The 12,202-nt window shown below is 41.8% G+C and overlaps 1 protein-coding gene across 2 annotated transcripts in view; it reads right to left on the reverse strand.

The window, feature by feature from the left end:
• LOC134415370 (E3 SUMO-protein ligase ZNF451-like) overlaps positions 1 to 7,847 on the reverse strand; it is a 32,321-nt gene extending 24,474 nt beyond the window's left edge. Inside the window, exons 1-5 of one of the 2 annotated variants that reach the window (XM_063150648.1) lie at positions 7,797 to 7,847; positions 7,095 to 7,178; positions 3,050 to 3,133; positions 1,736 to 1,861; positions 333 to 444 (exon numbers count right to left, since the gene is read on the reverse strand). In XM_063150648.1, coding sequence (XP_063006718.1) covers positions 333 to 444; positions 1,736 to 1,861; positions 3,050 to 3,133; positions 7,095 to 7,175 — 403 coding nt within the window. In that variant the 5' untranslated portion in view covers positions 7,176 to 7,178; positions 7,797 to 7,847. Of the gene's footprint in view, positions 1 to 332; positions 445 to 1,735; positions 1,862 to 3,049; positions 3,134 to 7,094; positions 7,179 to 7,412; positions 7,437 to 7,796 lie in introns of those variants that run through there. The other variant, XM_063150649.1, reaches the window with a different exon arrangement.
• Between the last annotated feature and the right edge of the window lie 4,355 nt (positions 7,848 to 12,202).

Genomic DNA, 12,202 nt, shown 5'->3' on the forward strand with positions numbered 1-12,202 from the left:
AAACATTGTGAAGTTACACTTACACTTTCCTAAGCAGCAGCTCAACAGTAGTATTATTTTCTTTCTGGCAACTTGGCTTATAAAAAATAACTAACATTGTCTTATTGGTTTTTAGAAAATTTAAGATATGAAGTCTACATAGCAAAGCATTACAAGAATAGCTTTCATGGAAATAAATGTTTAGAAATTTTTAAATTGTATGTTCCAGCAAAATTAATATTGTAGGATTTGGTTATCCACAAGGCACCTGCAGCTCAGCACAATTTTCACATGTTCTGCTCTGTAATGCAGGACTTAGAAACCATCACTCAAACTTAGTTTTCTCTTCTTACCTGGCATTTTTAACCACTGGTCTACACATAACCTTGCAGCTTCTGTATCACTGTGTTCCCGAATAAATTCTAGTTCTTGCAACCCATGGGCATATTGGGAATCAACTTTCTCCTAAGGGAAAAAACATACCAGACAATGTTGTGATCAAATTGAAAGAATAAAAGAAAAAAGATTAAGTATGTATTGCAAAACTTGCATATGGGTTCCTAAAAAACACACCCACAAAAGCCTAAGTGAAGGGAAAAAAAAAATCTTACAACTAGACTGACTTCTACTTAATACAATGAAAATGGAATGTAATAGAAAAAAAGAAGAAAGAAGTGTTTTCAGTTTGAAAACTAAATTTAATTCTGCAGCTTGCAATACCTGATGAAGTGTGAAGAGCCAAGCAGGAAGAAAATATTTGTATTTTACAAAAGGATCTTTTAGCCTTCATTCTCAAGCTGCTTTAAAAGCTACACAGTTACCTCTGACTCCACTTTACAGTTGAAGAACTGTATGTGGAGACACAAACAGATTGCCAAATGGAAGTGGAAGAGACATAAGGGGGATGTAGGCCTCCAGACTTCAAGGCTACCTTGGACTATATCTAATTTAGCCTTTTACTCCATTGTACTGCAGTTGCATAGTTTACCATAGACTGCAACAAGCTGTATGCATAGTAGAATTATATGATTTTAAAAGCCTTTAACAGTATTGAGAAAATTAGGTTGGGAAATTGGCACATTTTCCCAACTCCGGATTCACATTTGCCACCGTTCAATTCCATCAAGTTGTTGTAATCACATTCCTTCAAGATGTCCAGCTCCCACTGAGAGCACTCCTATCATTAAGTCACTGACTGGATCTCCCAGTTTGTAACAAAAGTAAAAAGTATATTCTTTTCAAATGGCAACAAAAGTAAAAAGTATATTCTTTTCAAAGTGCAACTAAAAACACTGAAAATTTTTTCCCACTGTGAAATACTACCTGATACAGATTTAATGCAGCAAACAGCTTCCCAAAAATCTCAGACAGAAGCAGATTAATAGCAAGGCTTGCTGCATGGTGGTTTGTGATAACTGTTATTTTTCAATTAATTGAAATATCAGAATATCAGAATAACTGATACTAAGGTTCCACTGCTATATCTACAAACAAGAGAAGAAGTTTTTGCCAGTGGTTTTCTTTCATTTAATTTTCCCCCTTAGGAAGTGCAGTAAGACTAGAAAATCAATCAGTTAAAAGCCACTGAAAAGACAAAGTCCATGTAGTGCTTCACATGATGCCACAGAAGCAAAAGTCTAATTGCTAATTCCAGGTATGCCTCACCAATTTTATTTACTTAGTAGCGAAAACAAAGATACTTGTGACAACAAGGCCTTTATTATGCATTTCTTCCAAAATAAAATACATCCAGTACCTTAAAGGCTTTGTTTTTCTCTTCTTTTTGCTGTTTCTCTACTTCAACATGGCGTGCCAGGCGATCCAGGGTCGATGCAACTCGTTCCTTCTGGTAGTCAATGTGATCCTTACGCTTGGAATTGCTCTGCCAATGGAAGGTTCAGCCCTTCTGTGGTCATTGTTACGTAACAGACACTAATACAGTGAATAGTGATGCCCCAGCATCAGCACATAATTCAGTAGAAATACTCTAAGCCTATGTTCCATGAGCTACCTTGTAGCTTTCTCTTCCTTTTTACCAGCGTCTGTAGCTTCTGTTAAAAAACAAAGAAAACCAACCCTCCCCCTCCACATATTCAAGGCAATTCAACATAAACATTAGGCTCACCCTGCAGCAGAGGAACATGCAAGATTGTGCTGAGTGCCCTAGAACTCTCCAACAAATTAAAAGTTAGGTTCTTCTATGTAAACAAAATCCCTCCTGACATCAAAGCCAACATGCAGCCCATCCAAAAAATCTGGAAACTGCTATTGTTCTTTCCCTAACGCTGCCCACTATCTTCAAAAAGGCAGATCATGAGCTTTTTCTACTCTAAGGACAGGCCATCTACTCTGGTTTCCTCTTCTCACAGTCAGGTCCAGTAATGATCCCTGTAATGACAGCCTGTGCATGTACAGAAGATCACCTTTCCTTAAGAATCAGGTTTATTACAAACATCCTCAGATGCAATACAGGAAAACAAAAATCAAAAGACAGTCACTGCTGCCAAAACCAACTCTAGTAGGGTCTATCAATGTCCCTTTCAAAGGCCTTGCAGAACAGGCAAAATAAGTTTGGGGGGGACAGACAAACTGATGAGCCTGCTTCTGACTTGTACATTCTTAGAATGGATTATGAAGGATTAGGCTGAGCTAAACCCAGACTGTCACTGGAATAAGGTCGTTCAATCTGTTCCTAAAAAGTTATTTTACAAAGAAAAGGCCTTGTAGTAGACCAGGTATGTATTCAGGATAGAAACTGGGCACCCTAACTTCTGAGGCTGCATGAAAAGTGACATTTATTTCCAAACATTTTTTCAGATGACTGAAAGACAAATAAAGTACTAAGTCATTTCAAGGTGGAAAAATGGCTCTGTAAAAAGTGAGTGCTGTTATTCTTGCTTTTCACTCCGCAGCAAGTAGAAAAATCAAAATATTTCAATACTTGTTATTTAGCACTTGTTAAAAACACATCTAACAAGGCTTTTGTGAAGAGTAACTGATGGGAAAAAATACAGAAGACCAATTATTTTATTAAACCAAGATGTCCCAAAATACATTACAACATACTCACATGAAAATAAGAACTGCTGTTAGGTTCTTCATCCTCACTGCTGATGAGATCAATGCATTCAAGGACAGGCCTTAAAGGTCCTTCCTGGAAAAAAAGTGTTAAAAAAACCTCACACAAAAGCATTAAATTGTCTTCCTTAGACAGAAAATGTACCATCTCTGCCACATATTGCCAGTTTCTTCAAGATATTAACAATCAACTATGTAGGGCAGCCTAAGAAGACCTACTGCCTCACGATGAGTGGCAGAGAGAAAAGCAGCATGGAATCCTCTCTGCTGCTCCTAATGCAGCTCATTCTTTACATTCTTCCACCTTTCAAGGCAGTAAAGCTGCTCAGCTGGCCAGGCATGAACAGGCCTCTGTGTCACTGGGGAGAGGAGGGATGAAATCTTGGACAGATGACAAAAGCTTCTATGGATCAAGCTGCCAGCCTCCCATTACCCACAAAGAGGAACTCTCTATGATTAAACAAAGATAACATGGTTTTCTAAACGAAATACTAAAAAAAAAAAAATCCACTGCAGATTTGCTTCTGTAGAAACTGAAAGGTTCTACAATGCTGCTAAAAAATTAAACCTTTATTAGACAGGTGTTAGCAAGTAAGAGTTCAAAGACACACTCTGACCATCTGACTGTCCAATCAGCTCAATAATGTGTTTTGAAATGTTCAGCTCTGATCCTAACAGCTCCTTTAACAACAGAGATTTTTTTAAATTTGTGTTTACTTACTCTCAGGGCTCAACAACTAATAAAAACTTACAAAACTGACAGCTGAAATGCAGAGTAACTTGCTTCCAACCCTAGCAGTTCAGGTGATCAAAACAATAAATGTAACACAAGTAATATTACACTTGCTTATATATTACAAGTACATATATTGTAGTATATAAATTATTATACATTTTATAAAATAATATATAAATATTTCTATTATCTATTTATTTTATAAATAAATAGATAATAGAAATATATAAAAAAAACCAGAGAGACAAATCCTTCATTCTGAACATCTAATATTTAGCAACACAGAGGTAAAGGAAGAAAAATCCTTAATTGGTAACTACCATGTTTTAGTGCATTACTTGACTTGGTATATTAACAAACTCTCCTCTAAGTCCAATGCTTTTGGTCCCAACTGTGGCAACTTGAATTATCTATTTCTTCACAGGGCATTAAAACTGTGAATTTCTTCACTCTTGCCTTATCTTTCCCAAGTAAGCAAAATGGGGGAAAGACCATGTAGAGAACACAGGAATAACAGCTTGCACTGTAGATTAAAATCACATTTCTCTGGTGGTATGTTAAGCAATGATTTAAAATGGACAAAGTATGTTTTAATGAAGAATTAAAAGGTGGGAAATTATGGAAGAATAATTTTAAGTTTCTTAAATGAGAGTGAATCGGACTATAAAAGCTGAAAATCTCTGGCAGCAGCAGATTGACAAAAAGTCCTTATTTGATGGAGCAAAAACATAGTCCTACAGTATGAATTCAAACACTCTAGTACAAGTAAATGAAGTAGAAAAAAACCAACCTAAAACCACAAAGAAAAACTGATCAAAGAAACAAAAAAACCCACACCAAAGCCACATCTGTCTGTCAAGAAGGAAAAAAAAAAGAGAAAAAGGAAGAAAAACACAGATCACATAACATGGCCTACAGCTACTTGTTATCTATCAAAATGAGCACAGGTTGAGATACCCCAGTAGCTTCTCTAATTCAATGTATACAGGACCATCTTCTGCACTGGGTCGTAAAGACATGCAGATAATTAGGAGGCATCCATCTATAACATTTATGAAGAGTTTAAGTTTCCAGTCATACACATTATTATATGGAAATGATGATCTAAAGCTTGCCAAGCAGTCTAGAAATCCTTTTGCAAAGTCTGAAGTCACCTTCACTCAGAGGAGCAAATGAGACCTGAAGCCAGGGTCACACACCTTTCCCCTGATATTCATCAATTACAACAGTGAGCTACTCACCCCAGGATATAAATCCTGCAGAAAAATTGAGCAGAGTCATCTTCCTATATATAGCAGCCTCTCTTGGAAGCAATAGTCCCTGGGACCACAAAGGATCCCAGTTACCCACAGGCAAAGCCAAAGAAGAAAAAAAGGTAGCTAGAAGTGTTGATTTCAGTTCCTTTGTTTCAGTTCTCTTTCAGTTACTGTTCTTGGTGCTCCAGCAGCCCTTCAATCCTTACACTTTGCAAGCTATACAAGCTATCCTTGTTCACTGCCCAGCTTGAAGAAAATGAAGCCTTTTTCAGTCACCATCACAGAATCACAGAATGGTTTGGGTTGGAAAAAATCATCTTGTCCCAACCCCCTGTAATGGGCAGGAACATCTTCCACTAGACCAGGCTGCTCAAAGCTCCCTCCAGCCTGGCCTTGAACACTCCCAGGAATGGGGGGCATCCACAACTTACCTGGGCAACCTGTTCCAGTGCCTCACCACCCTTAGAGGAAGGAATTTCTTCCTAATATCTAATCTAAACATACTCTCAGTCTGAAGCCATTCCTCCTTGTCCTCTCACTAGATGCTCTTGTTAAAAGCCCCTCTCCATCTTTTCTGTAGGCTCCCTCCAGGTGCTGGAAGGCTGCAATTAGGTCACCTTGAAGCCTTCTCTTTTCCAGGCTGAACAATCCCAATTCTCTTAGTCCTTCCTCACAGGAGAGGTGCTCCATCCCTCCATCATCCTGGTGTCCTTCTGGGCTCACTCCAACAGGTCCCTGTGCTTTCCTTGTGCTGAGTACCCCAGAGCTGATGCAGCACTGCAAGGGGGGTCTCACCAGAGCAGAGCAGTGCAGCAGGATCCCCTCCCTCACCCTGCTGGCCACGCTGCTTTGGTGCAGCCCAGGACACCACACAGCAACTTCTGGGCTGCAAGCACACGCAGCTCATCCACCAACAGCCCAAGCCCTCCTCTGCAGGTGCACATGGATACTTGGGCGTACATAATGAGCTTTGAACTCAATCAGTTTTGCCCAAATCAACCAAAATATTAAGATGTCTCAGAGATAACCAACTACTTATAATTTTTGCAAAAAACCACCTATCCCTTCATACTAGAGCACCTAAATACGCTTGCAAAAAAAGTCAGTATGTTGAACTTCAGCTTTATTCAAACACCATACAACATGGGGAGGGACCTAGCAATTATTCAGCATATTGTTCAAAAATGAGACAAATCTACAAAAAAACAGCCACTAAAAACACTAGCATCATTGAATCACTTGACCTTAGTAACATCACTTGTTCCTTCAAGAAAAACATCTTTAGATATGTAGATGTGGTCCCTAGGGACATGGTTCAGTGCTGGGTTAATGGCTGGACTCAATGATCTTAATGGTCTTTTCCAACCTAATTCTATGTAATCATTCAGTTCTATGATTCTATGTAATCCTGCCATCCAGCACCACTTCACTGATGACAGACTGAGGCCAGAACACAGGCAGCATGAAAAACATTCTGCTTCTCTTGGATAGCCAGCAGATACAAGTGTCTTAAAGTTATGTTCACATAAAGCATGTCAGCATTAGACTAGGTGCTGTTCAATAAAGAGCACCTGACAATTTGAGAGGATTGTTTAAGGCCTCTAACCCATTATTTCCTTCCTCTTCTAAACTGAGTACAGTGATTTCAAAGAATGAGCAGTGATTTATTCCTTTAACTTTAGGGGGACTATTCATAAAGCAAAATGCTATGCAATACAATTACCAGGAAAGTTATCTACAGTCCCCTCTCACATACCTCACTGTAATACCTCCCTCACCTGCTCAGATACTCAAGCATTTTCTCTGCAGGACCAACTGACATCATCTTACACCCTTCCAAGAAAGTGCACATAAACCTTTAAGATCGAGCTGTTATCTGCCACAAACATTCACAAATTAAATTATCTTTATGTTCAAGAGTAATGCTTTACATTGAAATATAATCATCAGTCATTGAAGATTGACTACTACTCTCCTGTCTACTGGACTACTGAAAGTGTATTTTTTACAACAAGCAGTGTATTTGCCATGCAAGCTCTACTTACTCCAATGAACTCAATCTCATCTTCACTTCCAGAAGCTGGTGATTTACTCTTGTGAAGGCTGTTAGATTTACGAGACTCCATTATCTAAACATAAACAAATCATACCATATAATTTCACTTTTTAAGTTTTGTTTAACTATACAGCATTTTCCATTTTATACCTTCTTTACAGTCTATCCGTATTCATCAAGTCTCTATCATTCACTCCCAATTACCAGTGACACCACAATGGGTGATAAACGACTCTGACTCGAATCACGCTACTGTATTTTTCCAGATATGTAAAACGCGGTTTTTATCTACAAAGCATGCCAATACCTACACTCCTCCAGCAGCCGTAGCTGCAGTGTAGCAGCCCAAGGACATGCCTGAGCCTGAAACCCCAGCAGGAGCCGAGACCCGAGCTCCAGCCTAGCGGCGCTCAGCCACCGACGAGCCGAGGCCGGCCCGTAACAGCGGCGGGCGAGCTCGGGCGCTTTTAGCACCTGCGGCTGCTTCGGGCCGCTCCAGAGGGCTGAGCTGCCCGCTCCAAAACAACGCGGGGGCTGCGCTGCTGACTCACGTTCCCGCAGCGCACGGCCCCGCGGCTCTGCGGGCTCCGCACACCGCGCTGCCCGTGCTGCGGCTGCCCGGGCCCCGCCCGCGACCGCTGCGCTGCAACCGCCGGCCCCGAGGCCCGCGCAGCGCCCCGGCCCCGCTCACCCGCCGCCGGGCCCCGCGGGCAGCAACGCCCCGGCCCGCCGCGTCCCCGCTTCCTCTGCGGCCCGGGGGCGGGGCGAGGGCGCGGCAGGGCTCGCCGGGATCGGGAGGTGCCGCCGCCGCCGCCGCGCCCCCCGCTCCCCATGGCAGGCGCCGGCGCTACCGAGGCAGCACCATGGCGCGGGCCCCCGGCCGGCACTCCGGGCTCTTTCCTTCTTTTGGGCTCTCTCCTTCTTCCGGCCTCCCCTCGTCCGCCTTCAGACGGGCAGCATCGAGATCCGGCTCGGAGGGGGAAAACCCGCGCTCCGCTTCCGGGGGAGGAGGAAGGGCGGCTATTGGGGCTGGCAGCCGGGGGGCGGGAAGGCGCCAAAATCGCCTCTGCGGGCCTCGTCCCGCTGCCGCTGTCCCCGCCGTGCTGGGCCTCCCTCACACGGCGCTCGATCCAGCCCAGGCATCTGCAAAGGTCCTTAGTGAAGATGTTGAGAGAGGCGTTGCCAAGGGCAGTGGTGAAGTCCAGCTACACAGTGGTCGTTTCTCCACTCGTCTGCCAGGGCAATCAGTATCACTGAAGTTTGTCAATCTGGTCAAGCCTGATTTTCCCTTGGTACAGCCATACCGACAACTCAATGATTTTCTTGTCACTGAGAGGCCTGAAAATGGTTATTGGGATGTGTTGCATCATTACTTTCCCAGGGATCAGGATGGGGCTGACTGGCCTTTAGGTCTCCCTGCCTTCCTCCTTCCTGCCCTGGTTGAAGATGGAGGTGGCATTTGCTTTCCTCCAGCCTGAGGCACCAGTCCCAGACACCATGATCCATGAATGATAATTGAGAGTGATCTCACCATGACATCTGTCAGCACCTCAGTATGTGTTGGTGCATCCTGTCAGGGCCCATAGATGTAGCATGCATATGCCAAGCCTGCTGATGTGTGTATTCCCTGGCTTGATCCTCTCCCACCAAGGTACATCTTCCTAAAGGTCCAGCCTTTCCCCCTGAGTTTTGGAGCCTGAATTCATGAAGGCTTGTCTTGCTAGTGAAGACTGAGGCATGTTCTGTATCGCTGTATCATCTGTCTCATTTTGCAATGGGCCTATATTTTTCTTAGTCTTCCTTTTGTCACCTATGTACAAAGTAGAAGCCATACTTGTTGTCTTTGACATCCCTAGCTAGATCCAATTCCAGTCATGCTTTATCTTTCCTAACTTCATCACTGTATGCTTGAGCAACGTTTCTCTATTTCTCTGAGGTAAGCCATGCTTTGTATACTTCCTGTTTGTGTTAGAGTTTAACCAGGAATTCCTTGTTCATCTACACCAGGCCTCATGGCATATTAGCCTAACTTCCTGTTCACAGGGATGAACTGTTCCTGAGCTTGGAAGAAGTTATCCTTACATATGCAGCTTTCTTGGGCCCCTGCTGCCTCCAGGGCTATATCCCATGGGACTCTTCCAGGCAGATCTTTGAAGACACCAAAATTCACTCTTCAGAGTGATGAGCCTGCTTTTTATTCTTCACACTCCCCTCAGGATCCGGAGCTCCACCATCTCATGCTCACTGTGGCCAAGGTTGCCTTGAGCTTTTTATTTCCCACAATTCCTTCATGGGTATAGGTCCAACAAAGCATTGCTCATTATTGGTCCTTGTTAACTCCTTCATGACTTGAAAGAAGTTACCAGAAACCTCCTGGATTGCCTGACAGTACCTCCTGATGTACTGTCCCTCCAGCAAATATCTGAATGGTTGAACTACCACATTAGGACCAGGGAGTCCCACAATAGGACCAGCAAACACAAGGCTGATCATCTATCTAGAAAAGGACTGGGAGATAACTCCATTATGGTGTCTTATAGACATTTCTTGGCTTACATTCAAGAGCTGAAGGTGTCCTCTCCTAAGCTCCATCTTCTTGATTTTGTGTTCTGTTCCTGCTATATCACCTTATGCTCTTTGCTTTTTTCTCTGTCCATCAATCCCCCACAAGGCTGCTGGTTACTCTCTCACTTAGTTTAAATCTCTGCTTATGTGGTCACGATCCTACTGGTAAAAATAGCTTTGCCCTGCTTAGTGAGGTGGATCTCATCTCTGTCAAGCAGAATGTGATTTGTAAGTAGGGTCTCATGGTCATACAACTCAAATCCTTGTCACCAACAGAGGTTCTGCCAACAAGTATTGACTTGTCCTGTCAGTGCCCCCTCACTGCCAGGATTGGGAAAACATCACTCAGACCCCCATGCCCATGATTCTTGCTATTTATCTGCTGCTGCTCTCCTGCTTCTTCATACTTTGCCACCCAAAGTAAAAGTCAGTATGAATCATCTTTACTCAATGCCTTGGATTGGAGTAAACTGAACAGTGCAAATGTCACCTGTGAGTTGTGTGTCAGTATAAAAGAGCTGCTTCACACACTTCACTGGTGAGTGCTTATCAAGTCCTGTGAACACAGGAGAGAAAGAATTCAAGGTTGCATGTTAAATTCTGGTGTAATGCAAGAGAATGAACAACTACCAGCAATATCATGTCACGTACTGTAGGGATTAATTGGTGCACTTATTTTTCTTGGAAACACAGAGTTACTTCTGTTAGTTTCAAGCCTCTTTCCATATGAATGTAAAAACAGCTTTTGGTAGAACATAGACATACTGAGGTGCTAGTTGTATCTACTAGTTATGTACTCATTAACAACTGTATGACTTAATCACTCTTGTTGGAGTGTATAAACAACACTCATTTGTCTACTTTTATTTCATTATTAAAATAATGGAAACCTGACTGCCTCTTGGAAAGTCATTGTTGCTGCCTAAAGTTTTATATTTTGCATTTGTCACTTGAATTTGCTAACAGAACGTTGATAGCGGTCATTCTGTTTGTAGCTTGAATTTGCACTTGATAACTTTTGATTCTTGAGAGCAGATAATACGGGGACCTGTAGTAAAAAGTTACTAGGGCAGCATGGTGAAATTATATTTCCAAACTCTGAGACCCTATGCAAATGATGCTCATTTAAATATTTCAGTAGTCATTAATGTAAATGTAAAATTCTTGGTATGACCAGTCCAAATTTCCTCAATGTATGTAAACAATACAGTTAAGGGAAAGAAATAGTAAGAGAGTTGCCATGCAATAATTTCCAATATGCTAACAAAACTCTGAATTCCAAAATTTGTGTATTTCATGTAATTCCTGTGAAAGAACAGTTGTCAGACTTTGGGCCAGCTTAGGAATGTTCTCATGCAGAACTTCTTGGGGAGGGTAGGTGAGGTGAGGAAAGCAGAAGTAGGGGTTTTTCTGAGATCTTCATAAGATCTCCAAGTCCAAAGCTCAAATGAAGTCTAGATATCACATAAGATGTGGAAGCTGTTTCAGAGCAGATGATCTTTATAAACTCAGTAATACTTTCTAGGAACTAATTCCACATATTCACTATATGTCCTTACTTATAGAGTAGGTTTAGATGAAATGCTATTAGGAAGAAATTCCTTTCTTTGAGGGTGGTAATGCAGTGGAACAGGTTGCCCAGAAAAATTGTGGATGTCCTATCCATGGAGTGTTCAAAGCCAGGTTGGATGGGGCTTTGAGCAGCCTGGTGTAGTGGAATGTAGGGGGATAGAACACAAGTAAATGAAGGTGGTATAGAATGTAATCTTACTTCCTAAAGAGTTGCAGCTGAGCCAATTATTAAGGATTAGGAGCAGGCCTGATGTTAACAGGCCACAGATGTAGCCAATAAGAAGAGTGTTATAAAAGAGTGGATTGGTTGGTTGAGGAAAACTGGAGTCACTTGGCTGCTGTGAAGACAAGGAAGAGTCAGTGCCTGGAGGAGCTGCCTACAAGAAACATCAGGGAGGTACAAAACTCTAGAAATGTGGAACCCTTGCAATATAATGGTATTAGAACTCTTGCACTAAAATGACAACAGTGGAAGGTGTCTCTGCCTATGACGGGGGGTTGGAACTAAATTATTTTTAAGGTCCCTTCCAACTTGAACAATTTTATGATTCTAATTCAAACATATTTCAATATTCTTGCTTCTCTCCTTGCTCCCTTAAGTGAAACCTGATTGCCTTTATAACCATTGATTTCCCTTTTGTACCAACATGTCATACTGCTACTTACTCTGGATCTAGAAACTTTAGATATGTGGTGGTTTGAGTTTTTTTACTTCTATCTATATACCCTAATAATAGGGGACATAAACCCAATATGCATTAAACTCCCTGATTAATTCAACAGTATACTTTTTCAGTAAGGTTTTTATCTAATTCTTCACATATCTCAATATCCTTCCTACCTTACAAAACAAGTGCTCTTCTGAGCACTTTGTGATAAACAGCTACCAAATTTTTTTTCCACTTGAACCTTCAAATTCAATCTAATGTGCAATAATAGAAATAAATAGTTCAAATTATT

This window comes from Melospiza melodia, chromosome 3 (genome assembly GCF_035770615.1).
Source record: "Melospiza melodia melodia isolate bMelMel2 chromosome 3, bMelMel2.pri, whole genome shotgun sequence".
Lineage (NCBI taxonomy): Eukaryota > Metazoa > Chordata > Aves > Passeriformes > Passerellidae > Melospiza > Melospiza melodia.